Source organism: Prunus avium, chromosome 3 (genome assembly GCF_965620075.1).
Source record: "Prunus avium chromosome 3, drPruAviu1.hap1.1, whole genome shotgun sequence".
Taxonomy (NCBI): Eukaryota; Viridiplantae; Streptophyta; class Magnoliopsida; order Rosales; family Rosaceae; genus Prunus; species Prunus avium.
Window position 1 is genome coordinate 37,955,308 of NC_142286.1, and position 18,089 is coordinate 37,973,396.

An 18,089-nucleotide genomic window follows, 5' to 3' on the forward strand; every position below is an offset into this window, starting at 1 on the left:
AACAATCAACAACGAAATCAGTGAAAATACCTAAATCGGGAAAATGAGTACTATTGTGCGCAAACAGTTATAAATCTAGGAGTAGGTGAAGGTGCAGAAGAAGAATAAGATTGAGTACCTTTTGAATTGAGAGAGATGACGATGGGACTGCGATATTATGGTGTCTCTGCAATTTAGATTCATGAATTTCTAGGGTTTTGACCACCCTTTCTTTAGTTTTTATTTTATTGACAACCTTTCTTTTGTTATTTATTTATTTATTTATTTTTAATCTATCTATATATAAAACAAAAGGTAGAGAATAGGTCTGATTTGATCGGTTCTCACCAAAAATCAGAATCGGTATTGTTCATTCGGTTTGGTCTGATTCAATTTTCACTTACAATGATTGAGAGAACTGAACCAATCCAAACTACCTAGGACCGGTTCAGTTTTCCAATTTTCCAAGACAGTTTTTTTTTTTGGTCTAAACCATGAGGTGGTCCTGGATGGGCCCCAACTATGGGTGGCACCTTTAAGCCTTAACCACAACCCAGACTAATCCCCACTCACACTGGGTCGGCCCGTAAGGGGTAAAGTGTTGGCCAAAGTGGTGACTCCGTACAAGAGCAAGGATCGAACCCCTAACCTCTCTTAAGGAATGAGAGTGCCGAACCACTCACACCAACCACCTTGGTTAAAAATAAAAAATGGTTATAAGATCCACCACAAGGGTGGGTAGCCTTAACCGGATGTGTGGTAACAGGTAAGCTCGAAAGCTGTTCCCGTCCCTGTCAGGGGAGATGCCAACCATCTCTCCTTTCTACGAACACTGGTTTTGAATTCGTGCAAAAGACCCAAATTTGTTGACAAGATAAGAAATTTGTCGGAAAAAGTCTAATTCGGCAAATATTTATCATGAAAGATAAGCTTTTGCTGGGAAAGGTCTAACCTGGCAAATATTTGTATGAAAGACCTACATGATTTAAAGAGAAACACTTTTTTATTTTTTGGAGGTACTTTTGGGCACCAATTCTTCTCATAATTTTGTTAATTTTTAATGTTGGACTGAGTTTTAGTAAATCTCTACATTTTTAGTTTGGGCATTAATTCTTTCTTGTTCAGATTTTCCTTGTACGCTCTCTAATTTTTTCTTGCATCTCTTTTCGATCCTCCTTCCACTTCCGTGTCTCTATTTTGATTTTCATTTCTTATGTTTCTAAGATAAATTTATGTTTATAGTGGATTGAGTTTTTAAGGCCCCTCCATCTTTTCTTTTAGTGTACAACAATAGGGTTTTGACGTGTTATCGTATTAATGATTGAATAACATAGTAAAAAAAAATTATAACAATTTAATTATCATCTAAACTAAAGATATGGAACATTCTCAACGACATATAAAACGATTGAACTTTCCTAATTACACATAACATATCCAGGAATATAAAGTTAAATTTAAGCTCCAAATTGATGAAAAAAATTATGGTTCAGCAACTATTTATTAAATCATAATTCGACGGGATAGACATTATAACTTTATAGTTCATTGAATTTCGTCGAGAAATGTCTATCCCGACAATAATAATTTAAGCTCCACAAAAGAATTTAGAATAATTAATTATATTTATTAAGTAATTAATTAAAATATTTAAATTCTAATTATTCACTAAATAAATAACAATTAAAATATAACTAGCCTCTCCGCACGCCCTTCTGCGCCGAGAGGCTTTTTTTAAAAAAAATTAAATTTATTTTAGAATTAAAAAAGATAATGGGTAGTTTTGTTCCATAAAAATAAGATCCATTATCTGATTTTTCTTTTAATTTTATTTTTTAAATATGAAAAGTGTGAATTTACCATATTATCCTCATTTAATTAATAATTTCAATTCTTAATTTTTGCATTAATGAATGGCATTTTCTGGTATTTTGAATGTTTCACCATTATCTGCCTTTTGCTTTATATATATAGATTACTAATTGAAGTAATTAAATAAGCTAAGAAATTACTCAAATACAAATATTAAACTAAACAAATTAATTTTGTATAATAAAAAAATTAATAATAATTTAGTGACCTTACTCGATGAAATTGCCGGAGCGGTGAGCGATGATACTATTGAGAATAGAATAACTACACTCTTTTTTCATTTTCTGCAATTGAATATGAACTTTTTCTAATGTTTCATTGCATATGATGAACGATATGAATAAATAAGAAGAAACATCGAACCATAGTCTTCTCGGCCTAAGGTAAACAAAGAAACTTGACCAAATGGACGATGTTGTTGCATAACACGTTTAAATAATAAACATCAAATGTAGAATCTTCTCGATTGAAGGCAAATGAATTGGATGTTGATGTCGCGTTGAAGCTATTGGATGCAGATGCAACCACACCTCGCAAAATGACGAAGGAACTGGTGGTCAAATGGATGACATTGTTACAGAATACATTTGAAGAAGAAACATTGAACGCATAGTATTCTTGGTCGAAGGTAAATGAATTGGATATAGATATCGCTTCGAAGCAATTGAATGCAGATGCAACTCCAGCCAGCAAGATGATGAATCACTTGGTGGCCAAAGGAACGACGTTGTTGCAGAACGCGTTTGAAGAAGAAACATTGAACACAGAGTTTTCCCGGCCGAAGGTAAATGAATTTGATGTAGATGCAACTACACCCGACGAGATGACGAAGGAATTGAGGTCAAAGGGACGATGTTGTTGCAGAATGCGTTTGAAGAAGAAACATCAAACGAATAGTCTTCTTGGCCGAATGTAAATGCAGCACCAAAACTATTGGATGCAAATGCAATCAGACCTGGCAAGATGACGAAAGAACTCAAAGCTAAAGGCATGACATTGTTGCAAAACACATTTGAAGAAGAAACATAAAAAACAGAGTTTCCTCAGTCAAAGATAAATGAATTGGATGTAGAGATTTGAGGGTTGGAAGAAAGGTTTTCTGTCAAATGGATGGAGGTTAACATTAATTCAATCAATCCTTAGTAGCCTACCAATTTATTATTTATCGTTGTTCAGAGTTCCAGTAAAGATAGCTACAAGGTTGGAAAAGTTGTTTAGAGAATTTTTATTTTTATTTATTTTTTTTTTTTGGGACAGGGTGGGAAAAGGTAATTGGGAAAATGTCATAAGATGTAAAGAATAAGGATGGATGTGTAACATCATGTCCTGACATTTTTATTTTATTTCTGAAATTTGAACATAATTGGAAGAATATTGTTTTTAAGTGGTTTAGGGGTCACTTTGTGTTTGGGATTGGTTTTGAAAATTTTCTTCGCTTTATTGTGTAGGGTTTGCTCTTACGAGTTAGAAGATACGTAATGGGCACGAATCAGAGTTTTAACGAGACATTTGTGGTCAACGAACCAAAAGGATAAATTTGTAATTTTAGAAAAGTTTATTTTAAAAACCCAGAATTTTGGCATTCCTTCCTACTTTCTCTCTCATTTCTCTCAATCTATCTTCCAAGAAACAGTGCATTGCGCCTCTTATACTTCCCAGTAGGGCAACGCATCCATTCGGTCACGGCTGCTGATGCTACCGGTCGGGAAATGTTCACTGTCGACCAGTAAGCGTGTCAAGCCCAAATCTCGACCCTATCAACCAGTCACGACAATGAATTGAGTTTCCGAAAGCCAACGGGTTTCCAATTTTTTTGACGCAATTTTCAGTGGCTCTGACGATCGTTGCCATCGATCTAAGTATGGATCTTCATCATTTCCTCATGCTCTAGTTGATGGTATACGTGGTTGCTGCCGATTTGGTCGGTCATGGCTTTAATCTAGACACCCATGGTGACGTCCGTTTTGGGTGAGTTTTCAGGAAAAATTTGCCCACGGTGACCGCTTCAAGAGTAAAAGTTGTTCCCCTTGAAATGTTTGTGCTAGTTGAAGAGTTGTCTTGTAACCAATATCATTTGTTGAAGTTTCGGCTGATTGGTTGGAGTTTGAAGAGTTCGGTTTTAAAAAAAATGTTTAGGAGTTTTTAGTTCATATGTGTATACTTTAAATATAACTTGAATTCTTATCACTCATGGAATTTAAGGATGTTTTGATATAATGTTTCACGAACTACGTGTGGCTTGATCCCTCGAGAAAGATATGTAGGCAACCTAGGGTGACCTAGGTGCAGTCACAAAGTTAAACACTTTACGTTATGTTCTTTTACGTTAGGAATAGTTGTTGTTATTTGATTATGTGGTTTATTTTATTGGATTGAGTATTGGTTATTTGTGTGTTGAGTTCCGATGCTTGTTAATGGACTAGTTATGATTGTGAAAAAGGGGTCTGAGGCCCATTAGAATTGTTGCTAGCGTGTGGTTGACTTATATCTTGTGCATCCTGAACGCTTGGGAAGTAAACTATGTTTTATTTGCATGTGGATTTTGGGTTTAGAGCCATTTTCAGGGGAGACTCAACCCATTTTATCGTAAAAGTCCAACCCTAAGATTGTTTTGGAATTAAGGCAAGAAGGCATTTTAGTAATTTGGGCCCGATACTTGCTAGATGTTAGACAAGCACACGGTTCGTCATGGATTCCAAACAAGGATTTGGGACGGGTCTTGTTAGGTTGGGTACTTAGGACTCGAAATTTGTTGGGACGGTCTATTCCAGCAAACATTCGTCAGCACATGTCCATTTCGACAAAATTCACCTCCCAGTAAAATTTCGTCGGGATACAAAACGTTCTCGGGGTAGGTTTATCCTGACAAAATTCACCGAGATATTTCTATCCTGGCAGCTTACAAAGTTTTTTTTTTCTTTCACAATTGTATTTTGCTAGATGCCTGTCTCATCAGTTTTTTTTCTATTTAAATGGGCATCTAGCAAAATAAAATTGTTAAAAAGGGTTAATGACCTAAATGGTCCCTAAACTATTGTCCCAGTATCATTTTGGTCCACCAACTAAAATTTTCAATTCAAACGTCCTTAAACTTTTTATTTTGTACCAAGATGGTCCATCCGTTACAGATTCTGTGACTTCTGATCACGCGATGGCCATGTGACTGAGTTTTGAAGGGTATATACGACTTTTTGAGAAGCTAACACAAAACTCCCGGATTATTGATTTCAATGGTCCCCCAACTATTGCTCCAGTATCATTTTGGTCCCCAAAACTCCCATTTTCTTCTTCTTCCTCCTCCCTCCCAACAGCCACTAAATTGTTGAAAGATTCACTGTTAGCAATTCAGCAAGTTTCAATCTTTATGTCGGCCATGGATGATGGCATTCCAAGCTTCGCAAACATACACGAATCACATAAAATCCTTGGGCGGAAGTCATAAAAGAATGTCGAACACAAGCTCCGGTGGAATGTATGGGGTGGTTGTTGAAAGCTTGGGTTTATGGTTAGAATTTGGCAATTTGTGCATCAATGGATTCAACACTCAACATACTCTCAGAGTCAACAGAAAAATATAATTTCTTAACAGCTCTCCATCTATAACAAGAACCCTAACAATCAAATTCAATTTATTTTATTTATAAATAAAGAAGAAAAGAAATTAAGCACAATAACAAACCTTAATGCTTCCGATTATGCCTCTGGCGCCTGTGTCTTGCGAGTATCCGATAAAAAAGAAACGAACATGATGATGAAGAAAATGAAGAAGAAGATGAATGAAAAGAAAAACCTTTTCTGGAATTTCTTCACAATTGTTACAATTTATAGAGTTATACTTAACTCTAAACAGAATTAGTAACTAAAACTAACCTAGCTACCTGCCTACCCTACTCCCAAATCCCTCAATCCCCATCCCCCGCAGCTCCCCAACCCCAACCCCTCGGCACCAGTCACCTCCTTCAACCTTTCGCCGCCTCACTGTTGGACGAAGTTGTGGTTCCAATGGTGCTCAGGAGGATACTCACTTAAAAATACAATTTTGTCCCTCGATTTCACGGAATAATAAATAGACTTTGACGGATAGACCATCTTGGTACAAAATAAAAAGTTTAAGGACGTTTGAATTGAAAATTTTAGTTCGTGGACCAAAATGATATTGAGGTAATAGTTTGAGGACCATTTAGGTCATTAACCCTTGTTAAAAATCTAAATTTTTTTGTAAGTCCCCTAATAAAAGATGTACATCTAAAAAAATACAATTATAAATAATTAAATAAAAAAAACTTTGTAAGTTGCGCCTCATTAAAAAAAAAAGCCTTTAACCAAGGTACTTGATGTGAGTGGTTCGGCACTCTCATTCCTTAAAAGAGGTCATGGGTTCGATCCCTGCTCTCGTATGGAGCCACCACTTTGGCCAGCACTTTACCCATTACGGGCCGACCCGGTATGAGTAGAGATTAATCTGGATTGTGGTTAAGGCTTAAAGGTGCCACCCATAGTTGGGGCCCATCCAGAACCACCTCGTGGTTCAGACAAAAAAAAAAAAAAAAAAAAAAAGGCCTTTTCTCCCCCCAAAAAAAAGGGGTGTCACGAGGACAAACAAACAATGACGCGTATCGCAACCAAAGAAATAAGTCTGAAGCAGACAGATTTACCCTTCAATTATCAATAAAATCCTCATCACGTCCCACTTCCCACCCAATCCCATCGAGCCAAAGGCCTAACCCCACCTTCATATCATTTCTCCCCAAACCCACATTTTGACATAAAATCTCAAACAATTTCTCGGCGACCAAATACCCAATCTCTCTCAAGTGTCGAACCCAAACCCTAACCCCCAATCCCAAATATTGGCCACCCAATCTCGGCGCTATGTCGACCTCGGGGACGCCGCAGTTTCGGTACACGCAGACCCCGTCTAAGGTGCTCCACCTCCGGAACCTGCCATGGGAGTGCGCCGAAGAGGAGCTCATCGAGCTCTGCAAGCCGTTTGGCAAGATCGTCAACACCAAGTGCAATGTTGGAGCCAACCGCAACCAAGCTTTCGTCGAATTTGTAATTGACTCTTACTTTTCGTCATTCCAATTTCATTATCGCATTAAAATTTTCCAGAATTTATGATAACCATTTGATCGGAAGTGTCATCTTATTTCTCATTTGTGTTGTTGTAGACATTAATTCAGCTGAAATTGGTTAGATATTTGAAAATAAATAATTGGGTGCGAGCATATCTATCTCGATTTCTTGCTATATGTTGATGAAGGCAATAATTACTTTTCAGGCTGACCTAAACCAGGCCATAAATATGGTTTCATATTATGCTTCATCCTCAGAGCCTGCACAGGTCCGTGGTAAGACTGTTTACATTCAGTATTCAAATAGACACGAAATCGTCAACAACAAAAGTCCTGGAGATGTTCCCGGAAATGTCTTGTTGGTCACCATTGAGGGTGTTGAAGCTGGCGATGTGAGCATCGATGTTATTCACTTGGTAAGTGCTTTTGACCCACAGTTGTTACATATTGGCCCTGTCTTGTATATAATATATATTGCAAAAACCTTGTCTAAACCTAGCTGATCCATGTCTAGAGAAGCATGAATTGCTGGCTTGTTTTCTAAGTCATGGGATTCTGGATAAACTTTCAAATTGAATTTGTGTAAAGCAGATTTTCGTTTTGTCCTTTTTATTGAAATCAGTTGAATCACAGATGGTGATGTCTCTTATTTAAATTCTTTTGTTGGAAGCAGTTTGGAATTATTATCATGTACGTCATACTCCTTTCTAAGGTCACGCATATATGCACAGGTGTCATTCTGCACTTATAACTCATCTGTTTGGAATTTTTTTGTTGTCCCATAATATTTTCGTCCGGGAGGGTTTCTGCTGTTGTCTTGTTTCTTTTTTTGTATCCATATGATATGTTAATGATGAACTGAAACATTTTTCAGGTGTTTTCTGCTTTTGGCTTTGTGCACAAGATTGCTACGTTTGAAAAAGCAGCAGGCTTCCAGGTCTGTATTGGATCTTTCTTTGTGATGCATACAACATGTACTTTAGATATGTCATTTTTATCCTTTTGTTTTAATTTTGCAGGCATTGATTCAGTTCAATGATGCTGAAACTGCATCTTCAGCAAGGAATGCCTTGGATGGAAGAAGTATACCCAGGCATGTACTGTCCATATGTTCCCCCATCCCCACCATCTTTTCCTCTTCCTCATTGAGTTCAGTACATTTGGAATAGTGTGTAGTGTTTCTAATTTTTGAAACCCGATGCTTTACAATCAGGTATTTGCTTCCAGAGCATGTTGGTTCGTGCCACTTACGTATTTCATATTCCGCACACACTGATTTGAACATCAAGTTCCAGTCTCACCGAAGCAGGTAATCAACAGACCCAATAGGTCAATATTCTGTTTTCGTTTTTCTTTTTGGCTTTGTTCTTATGCGTCTCAATGTGTTTATTGCTAAACTCTTTAGCTGATTTTATTGCATGTTATATCAAGTGCTAATGGGTGCATGTGCTTTTTGTCATCTAGGGGTTAGTGAAGCCTGGTAGCCAGAACACAGATGTGTTGTCATGACCATTTAGTAATTCCTTGATCTTATATAGTGGCTTAATGTATTTATTAATTCCATTATAGTTAGAGTTGCTCATTTTACACTATTACACACTATACATTGTTATTGTGTGTTCGTTTCATACAATTTGTTCTTCCCTGTTGGGATGGCTTCTCGTTCAGCATATTTTCAGTGTCATGTATTTGCACACTTACATTTATTTATACTACATGATTGGTTTTGGAAAAAGTTTCTGCTTGACATTAGCTGAGACATACATGACTAGATGCATAGTGCAAATGTTGTTTTAACGATTCTCACGATAATTTATTGTAATAACTAGAAAATACTCCTTGCTTTTACTTGAATTTTACATTAATTTCTATTGGACGTGTGTTTATGGATGTGTTTCTATTTTGAGACAGTTTGTTAGACTCTCACATCAGTTTGTGCATGTAATTGTTGCATAATGTGTATGATTTTGATTTGCATTGATTCTGCAGGGACTATACAAATCCGTACCTTCCTGTAAATCCTACTGCAATAGAGGGAATTATGCAGGTATGCTCTGGGCTTTTAGAACATTACTATAATATGTAGTGTTGAGTATTACTACCTAAGCCAAACATTGCTCTAATTAGCTGCTATCTCCAGCCTGCTGTAGGTCCTGATGGAAAGAAGAAAGAACTTGAGAGTAATGTGCTTCTTGCTTCAATCGAAAATATGCAGTATGCTGTCACTGTGGATGTTCTTCACACGGTTAGGATTTATAACTTTTGTGCATTTTAAGTGCTCAATTTAATAAGATGTTATATATATATATATATGATGCTGCTTTATATGTTATAGGTATTTTCTGCATTTGGCACTGTCCAGAAAATTGCTATATTTGAGAAGAATGGTCAAACACAGGCATTGGTTCAATACCCTGGTATTTACCCTCTCTATATAACCTATTGATTTTTCATGGATCTGTGAGAATTTGGCTGTCATTGATTTGTGAGTTGTTATTTTCAGATGTCAATACCGCAGCAGTTGCAAGGGAAGCTTTAGAGGGACACTGCATATATGATGGTGGCTATTGTAAGCTTCATCTATCATACTCTCGTCATACTGATCTCAATGTAAAGGTATAAATATGTGCTTTTGGGTTAAACTGTTCATGAGAATAAAAATAAGACAGAAAATGTAAAGACATCCATAGAAGAAAAAGTGGATCTGTTCTTGGTCGAAAAACGATTTGGTCCTTAAATGTATGCTTCTTGACACCTAGTTTCCTATCTGATTATATGAATTCATGCCTAAGAAATCTTGGATGAGGGTTTAAGGGTTTGTATTTATTCTTATTTGCAGGCTTTTAGTGACAAAAGTAGAGATTATACAATCCCAGAAGCTAGTTTGCTTGCGGCGCAGCAAGTTTCTGGTTACCCTGCTGCCCCAGCAGCTTGGCAGAATCCCCAGGCTGCTCCGATGTACCATGGGAATGAGTTCAGTGGTGCAGCTTCTATGCAGGCCCAAGGGCCTCCAGGGCAAGGGCCATCATGGGATCCAGCCATGCAGGCGGGCAGATCAACATTTGTTTCAGTTCCGAGCACATTTCCTGGTCAAACATTTCATGCGTCCTCAGGTCCAGTATATTCCTCTGCAGCAATGCCGCCGGGTTCTTCACCTCTCCAAACAGGCCCAACTACTTCCTCCAGTATGGCTTCTAGGGGAATATCTCAGCCAGGTGGTCCGCCCAACTTGCGACCTGGGGGTGGTGCTTCACCTCCAGGAGTTGGACCTCCTGGTGCCTCACCATCCTACTATGGCCAATAAGATGCCTTTTCCTTTCTTTTCTTTAAACGAATGCTGGTTATTGCCAGTCTCATATTTTTGTTTTTTCGTTGGGAATGCGTCTGGACGTCAAAAGATTTTAAAACCCGAAATTCAATTTTCAGTGTTTTAAACTCGGTACTGCCCTGCTTTGATTGGAAATCTGATCTTGTGATCTTAGTTTGAATACGAAATATGTATTGTTTTGAGCTTAACTAAAATCTTTCAAGGCACATGTTATTGCATCCGCTTGAGCTCAATCACCCAACTCAAGTACACAATCACAATTGGCAATTGGGCATTGTATTTTCCTTTTCTCTTTTCTTTTTCTTGGTACTAGTCAATCAAGGAGGACCCAAGTGAAAATCTATTCATAGGGCTTGGCTTTTGTCCACTGCCATACCATTAGTCACTAGACTGCAAAAGCCTGAAATGAAAAGTTAATTCAATTCTGTGTTTGGCCTACTTGGTCTAAAACAAGAGGTTGTAAAGTAAAGGGGCCCTGTAACAAACAAACAGGGTTCAACTCTTCAACCAGCACGGTAGGACTAGAGACCCTGGATGGAGCTCTAAGCTCTGAGCTCTGGAATTTCAACATCCGAAAGTGAACCTGTCTTATAAATTGTTTGAGAGTGATTCTAGATAGGCCAGAATCACTTCTGGGAAGTAGCACATCCCTCATGCTTCTCTATATAATCACTTTAAGTGATTTTAAGTGACTCTGGGGAGAAGCAGCTCGTATGTGCTTCTCCATTAAATCGCTTAAAATCACTTAAAAGTGATTATATAGAGAAGAGATTCTCCATAAAAGTGCTTTTTGACATATCCAAAATCACTCCCAAACGAGGCCTTAATTAGGCCATGTTTTTGGATTATGAGGTTGCATTGGATTACATTGAATTGAAACAGATAATATTAATCCAATGATGTTTTTGACACCACATGATTAAGGGATTGGATTAATTGAAATGTGCTATTACACTTGGTAGAATTAGACATAATCTAATCCAACTTAATTCTAACTACATAATCGAACTCACCAAACAAACTAAGCTAGTTCAAATGCAAATGAGAGATTTCAACTTGATTGAATTTGAGACTCATTTATTTAAAATCTAATCACAATTAATCATGCATCATATGTCTCAAAATTCTCATTACTATTTGATTTTTTCCCCTTTTCCACGATATCTCAAATATTTCTTATCCGCATGCCTCGAGATATGCCAACATTAATCAAAACCCAGTGAGCATGAATTGGATCAGAGAGGCAGATATTAGCATTAAGTCAGCAGAGCATATGGCTCTATCAAAATAAATTTATGCACAAATTCAGAAATGTCAGTGAAAATCAGAGAGATCTTACGGATTTTGTGCACAATTTCACGATGAAATAAGGAAAACCACATCAAGAGTGAGTGGTATATATTATATATATATAAAGCTGGCTGGGACGACTTGGGAGTGCTAAGTGCTAACCAATTCGCTGTGAGTGGTGAGGTGACCCTTTCCATGGATGTCATTTTCTTTAATTGCATTGCATGTTCGAAGAAAAAAGTAGAAAGAAAACGTGCCTCTGTCTATGTCGGTAGTGCATTTTTTGCTCATCAACATGCCAAATCCTTACTAATAATATTGTAGAGTTAAGAGTCATTAATTTATGTATATTGCAAATTCTCAATCCCCATTACTAGCTACACAGCAGTTTTTTATTAACCAATGAGGTGTTAGTTGGATTGATTCAAGTTTTTTATGCTCTCTCAAGTGATTCTGGGTTCAAATCTCTATGTTACTCGTGTGTGAGTTTCTCCATCCCCTTACTAACTTCGGCCAAAAAAGAGAGTAGTTTATTATTATTATAATTATTTATTTTTATAGAACTAGCTACACATAGTTAGAAGCCCTCTAAGAAAATAAGAAAGAAATTTCACTCTTCTAATTGTAATCTGCTGACCTATGTAAATTTTCACTCCAGAGAACTCTTCCTTAATTGATTGTCCCTCATATTTATCAGATTGTAGTAAATAGTTTTAAGAAAAAATCATGCATCAAAGGCCCACAACTTTCAATTCGAAGTACCATATTTCTTTAATTTCTTAAACATGCATACATATCCTGCTGTCCGTTAGGTGGTTGTTGTCTGTATAGTTTCATTTCATTGCCCACCAAATCAACTAGAAATAAGAAAACTTCTTTCACGTACATATATCACATCCTCCCAATTATACTGTATTATGCAGTTAATATTGCCTCAGAACAGAAATATGGTTTCTCCATGTTGGCTGGTGATGTTATATATGCCACTAGAACCCTAATTAGAACTCCATAATTTCCTGAGTTTGCTAAAGCATCACAGTTAATCAGTCACTAGTTTGAAGCTCGGATATTTTTCGTGAGATTCGAACTTAGAAAACTTCAAATATTGGAAAGAAAAATACTATTAAACTAAATAATTAGTCTGTCAAAACTCGAATCTTTATTATGGTTTACGGATGAAATTTGAGCAATTAAGAATAACAACCTTGAGAAAGAAATTGACTAAAAACTATGACAGAGAATGGGGTATGGGATAATCAATGCTATGAGTTGGTTGAGAGCATCCATTAGTATAAGTGGGTTTTATGGACGAAAATGAAAGATGATGAAGGAGAACATAGAACATACACGCTTGATGTTTATTTATCGATTTCACCCCGGCATTCATATGTGATAGGCCGGTCTGAGGGAGACAAACATTAATTAATTGCAGCAACGAATTTTCTGGACATGTTCGACTGTTTTAGCTGTGCTTAGGAGGGTAATGACCAATTATGTGTGGTCTAACTTGATGACTTAATTTAGGAGTGTAATCTCTGCATATACTTAGCAGGGTCACTGAAAATGTCACTGTAACTATGTTTCAAACCAATCACGCATTGTAATGTAAATATGTTAAAATGCATGAAATACTGCCACAATAACATTCCCATAACATCACACACATGGATATGTATTATGGTTTACGTCACATTCAATAGGAACCCAAACGATAGATATAATTGCCATCACATGCCACTCAAAACGCAGATGCATGTGCGCAAGTATATACGGATTACGGAAGCATGCACTATCTGCATCAAGCAACAGTTTAATGTCAAAATCATGTCACTCTCTATAAAGCTCTGTTTTCTGAGTCCAGTTTATGTTGAAAATGATGCATACTTGTGATAATAACACTTGTTTAGGTGATTAATTAGGCCATGGTCTGTCAGGCTTGCAATGGCTTAATTTGCAAAACTCTTCAACATGGCTCAGAAACCAAGTGTCCAAATATCCAGAAAAAAGCAAGGCCCTCACCATTTTAATATATGCTGAGTGTTGCAGACAGACGCTAACATCTGTCTTCGTAATTTTGACAATGAAATTGATGAAACCTTTGGCCTCTGCCTGAAAAACAGAACTTTCTTGTAACAATAATAGCATGAGAGTTTCTCTCCTCAGCCTGCCTTGCAAACAGATTTGAATTCCACAGCTCGACCTTAATGTTTTGCTTTAATTTCCAACAATCAGTGTTATCTGATAATAAGGTCACTCCTGAGATGAGAGATGAAGACTTTAAGGCATTACAAGGCCCACCAAATTTCGTCCAAAGATACGCTGTTTTCACCTCTACAACTTGACAAGGTTTCAACTCTTTATGAACTTGACATCAAATCAAGGTGCAGATGTGCAGAATAAAGTTCTGGACATAAAGGTAAAAACCCACATGACCACTTTGCAAAATGGTTGTCCCTACATAGTGGAAACAGACAATATTGTGCTGGTTAGCCCTAAGTCGTTCATTACAAGACTACATATTTTTCAGAAACAAGAGCAGAAAAAAAGTAGATTTATATATGTTTGGTATGTAATAAATGAAAGCTTATCTTTCCCCAAACCAGAGATAATAAGATGAAACATTATGCATGTGGTGTTTTCCCATCAATGTTTGGTCATGCATGAATGACATTTATTAGCAAATCTTATGGTTTAGAGATTTAGATACAAAATGAATCGACAGCAAGGCACCCTTGATGCAGACATGGAAACTTTGAAGACATACCTCCAGCTTTGCAGACAGTACATAAAATAAAAGATTGAAGTTACAGACAACTCCAAGCACTGGTTTGAATTGAATTAATAAGTTGTGCAGTAAATAAATTCCATCATGGCAATAAAGAAGAATAAATATGAGCAGCTCCTAAAATTTACCATTATCAGTATCTCTGTCTTCACATGGATGAGTCTGAGAGACATATTTTCCACTTGAGCAGTTGAGAGAGCCAAAGTTACTCTGCCACAAATTTGTGGCAATTGCCAAATGGGAAACTTGAAAAAACCACGCGGTTTCATCCTTTAAAACCGCTCTCAGTCGAAAATACTGCATTGATTCTACTAACAGATCATGAGAGTCCCAAAACCACTTAGCGCAGTTGCTTGGTCCCAACAGCTCAAAATTGTCAGGTTGTCATTTCAGATGTGATGTTGACCGACTTCTATTTATTCTTCTTCAAAGTTCAAACAATCAAACCCTCCTCCCTCTTCATTTCATTTCCTCACTTCTGCTTGCTTGCTTTCAAACTTCATCATTTCCTAATTGTAATAACTCTCTTTCTCTCTTTCTCCTAATTCCCTTTTTCTCTCATAAACATGAACATAAAAACATTACATGTATAGTACACTACTGTACTAGCTACTTACTCATAGTCATAGCGAGACAAAGAGTTCTTCTATAAAATATTGCTAGGAATGCCTAAAAGAGCTCACAAACTTCACATGTCTTTGTGCAGGAAAAATGGCTTTTTTGGGGATTCTTCTACTTGGGTTTCTCTCAGTTGTCTCCTCTGTCAATGGGTACTATGGGGGCTGGTCCAATGCTCATGCAACCTTTTATGGAGGTGGTGATGCTTCAGGCACAATGGGTATGCTTAGCTTTATGATTTTTTTCCTTTCTTATTTAACTTACGGTATAGGTGACAAGCACCTTTGCTGCAAAAAGATTAGAACTTTCATTCTGTTCCCTTCTACTTATTATATTTGGACATGCAATTTTTTTTATAGGTGGGGCTTGTGGCTATGGGAACCTTTACAGCCAGGGCTATGGGACTAACACAGCAGCACTAAGCACTGCATTGTTCAACAATGGCTTGAGCTGTGGGGCATGCTATGAGATCAGGTGTGTAAATGACCCACAATGGTGCCTCCCTGGCGTCATTGTGGTCACAGCCACAAACTTTTGCCCCCCAGGTGGCTGGTGTGATCCTCCACAGCAGCACTTTGATCTCTCTGAGCCTGTCTTCCTGCGCATTGCTCAATACAGAGCTGGAGTTGTCCCTGTATCATACAGAAGGTAAGCCAAATCTTATGTCTCTAATAATACCAACGAGGTCTAGTCCAGTGGAAAAAGGCCTTGACTTGTAGTTGCAGATAGTGATCTCATGTTCGAACCCCATGGCACAACGTGTATGAGAAAATCCCCCTCCCCCTTCCTAATTTTGGCCAAAAAAGAAAAAGAAAAAGAGTTCTCTAATAATTAGGTTTAAAATGCTAATTAAGGCTTAATTAGTATAATGATTATGTGTTTTGCAGGGTGAGATGCAAGAGAAGAGGAGGCATAAGGTTCACAGTGAATGGCCATTCTTACTTCAACTTAGTGCTTGTGACAAACGTTGGTGGGGCTGGAGATGTGCAGTCTGTGGCCATCAAGGGCTCTAGGACCCGGTGGCAACTAATGTCAAGAAACTGGGGGCAAAACTGGCAGAGCAACTCATACCTAAATGGACAGAGCCTCTCTTTTCTTGTGACAACCAGTGATGGCCGCAGATTGGTTTCATATAACGTTGCCCCTCCTAATTGGTCATTTGGGCAGACATATACTGGGAGACAGTTTCTCTATTAATTAATTAATCAATTAATTATCTGTCTGTGTGTGCTTAATGAAGCTTCTTTAGTTTTCCACTTCGTTGAGTTATATGTGGTAAGTTTACTATCTGCAGACAAAAAGCTGAAGTAATTCTGAGGAGGAAGAATGGAGTGTAGCTAATAGCTATAATTGTTGGAAGAATATAAGGGTCAAAATGAAAAAGGGTTTACTTTGAAGTAATAGATTGTGATAGATTGTGAGTTTTTGCAGTTCATGGCCGGGATTGTTCTGAAGCCTGATGGCCATATCTGCTAGAGAGAGAGAGAGATATTATGTTTCTTAAGGCAGTTTGGCAGTGGAATTTTACCACCCGCTGTTAATTTCATGAAGTTATGAATATTGAATAGAAGAGGTGTGTTTTTACTAGTTACTAGCAAATGCTATATGGCAGAAGGTATGTTTGCTAATTGCTTGTGTAATGTCAATAAACCTGCTTATGCTCCTTTTTATTACATTCGAGATACAATAATACTAAAGGCACCAACTTATTATGCTAAACTCCGGTTACAAAATCGGAAGCTTACTTAACTTATTGCTTGTATTCCAGTTTGCACTTTCATTTCTAGGTGTAGATACACATAACGTTTTAGTGGGAAAATTTAATAACGTTGGTGACAGATTAAAGTCGTTAACTTATGCGTTCTTGTGATTTACATCAGCTGACCCACCACAACCAAACCCCAAAAGAGCAGTGTACATATTTTCTTTGTCTTGTATCATTCATCTTTAATGCAGATAGTGAAATATTTTTGGTGCTGTTGCAGAACACCACCTGTAATTATCAGAATGAACCCCAAACATTCAACTATTAAAAACAACAAAGTACGAATGCAATAGAACATGGTGTCGCTTGACTCTCTACTCTCAATCAAACCATAGCCATAGACCTGAGTGGTTGAAAAACGCTTTACGGGACAGGGAATTTAACCCAGTTAGGTAAAAGTGATGAATAATTTTGGGGATGGGCACCGACACTAGAAACATATTTCGATCCATGATATGAAAACTCCCTTTTTTCTTTGTGTCTTTTGTCTTTTTTCTTCCCCTGAAAATCTGTTTGGTGCCAACTTACATGGCTTTATTCTTAGTTGATGAAATGGATAGACTTATTTCTCTAAAATCTAAATCTAACATAATGCACCGTTTGATGCTAATTTTGAACACCTTAGGGCCCATTTGATAACCATTTCATTTTTCATTTTTTGTGCTAGAGAAAATGAGAGTGAGGATGAGATAAACAAAAACTTGAAAATGACAATTTCAAATAGATTTCAGTTTGGCTTTTTATCACAAATGGTTCTTAATGTTTACGAAATTATCACGAATGGTCCTTGAGGTTTTTTTGTGACATTAATATAGTCCTTAACATTAGGGCTTTTTATCACAAATAATCCATGCCGTTAGAAATTCTGTTAAGAGTCTGATGTGAAAGATAAGTGGAGCCCATATGTCCAATCACATAGTGACATGTGGATTAAATAAATAAATTGTTATGAAAATTCATTTAGCCTCTCTCTCTCTCTCTTTCCCTCTGCCCTCTCTCCTCCCTGTGCTCTCCCTCTCCCTTTCCCTCTGTTTCAATTTGCAGACAGCATTGTGGTCCCATTGAACATGCTATTACAATTCAGGTTGATAAAAACAAATAAACAAATAAAACCCTAAGAAACTTCAGAGTACGCGAATCAATTTTATCTTGATATAGAAATGATATGTAGAAAAAATTGAGAGGAAACTAGCTGAAGGGCTCATAGACTCTTTGTATGGAAGGAGGATTATAAATGCCTATTCTATAATCATAAAATCTGTTCCTAGAAAAGGTTATGGTTCTTGAATGCCTAGTTTAGTCATCTCCCATGCTAGAGAAGCTAAAGTGGTATTGAAAGGGTTTCCCTCCTATGATCCTAAGTTCCATATCTAAATG

At 37.2% G+C, this 18,089-nt stretch overlaps 2 protein-coding genes and 1 non-coding gene across 4 annotated transcripts; 2 read left to right on the plus strand and 1 right to left on the minus strand.

Moving 5' to 3' along the window:
• Positions 1-681: 681 nt before the first annotated feature.
• Positions 682-812, minus strand: LOC148296097 (U6atac minor spliceosomal RNA). Its single transcript, XR_015834936.1, has one exon. It is a non-coding gene; the product is annotated as a U6atac minor spliceosomal RNA (small nuclear RNA).
• A 5,731-nt stretch (positions 813-6,543) lies between these two features.
• On the plus strand, positions 6,544-10,472 carry PTB1 (polypyrimidine tract-binding protein 1). Its single transcript, XM_021956808.2, has 10 exons — positions 6,544-6,906; positions 7,133-7,342; positions 7,801-7,863; positions 7,946-8,019; positions 8,140-8,235; positions 8,916-8,973; positions 9,067-9,171; positions 9,262-9,343; positions 9,430-9,542; positions 9,766-10,472. Exons 1-10 carry the CDS (start codon positions 6,724-6,726, stop codon positions 10,228-10,230), a joined length of 1,449 nt encoding a protein of 482 aa, XP_021812500.1. The 5' UTR covers positions 6,544-6,723; the 3' UTR covers positions 10,231-10,472.
• Positions 10,473-14,690: 4,218 nt separating this feature from the next.
• Positions 14,691-16,534, plus strand: LOC110755555 (expansin-A15). Of its 2 annotated transcripts, none has more exons than XM_088250276.1 (4): positions 14,691-14,709; positions 15,036-15,167; positions 15,307-15,595; positions 15,835-16,534. In XM_088250276.1, the coding sequence occupies exons 2-4, from the start codon at positions 15,041-15,043 to the stop codon at positions 16,142-16,144; spliced, it is 726 nt and encodes a 241-aa protein (XP_088106402.1). In that variant the 5' UTR covers positions 14,691-14,709; positions 15,036-15,040; the 3' UTR covers positions 16,145-16,534. The 2 variants fall into 2 exon arrangements, with proteins under 2 accessions (XP_088106402.1, XP_021812476.1); XM_021956784.2 differs by having other exon boundaries at positions 14,705-14,844.
• The last annotated feature ends 1,555 nt before the right edge of the window (positions 16,535-18,089 follow it).

Coding starts and splice junctions, on each gene's coding strand:
- PTB1 (XM_021956808.2), top strand. CDS start 6,724: ATGTCGACCTCGGGGACGCCGCAGTTTCGGTACACGCAGACCCCGTCT. Junction 7,864..7,945: donor AAAAAGCAGCAGGCTTCCAG/GTCTGTATTGGA, acceptor TTAATTTTGCAG/GCATTGATTCAGTTCAATGA. Junction 9,543..9,765: donor ATACTGATCTCAATGTAAAG/GTATAAATATGT, acceptor TCTTATTTGCAG/GCTTTTAGTGACAAAAGTAG.
- LOC110755555 (XM_088250276.1), top strand. CDS start 15,041: ATGGCTTTTTTGGGGATTCTTCTACTTGGGTTTCTCTCAGTTGTCTCC. Junction 15,168..15,306: donor TGATGCTTCAGGCACAATGG/GTATGCTTAGCT, acceptor TTTTTTTTATAG/GTGGGGCTTGTGGCTATGGG. Junction 15,596..15,834: donor GTCCCTGTATCATACAGAAG/GTAAGCCAAATC, acceptor TGTGTTTTGCAG/GGTGAGATGCAAGAGAAGAG.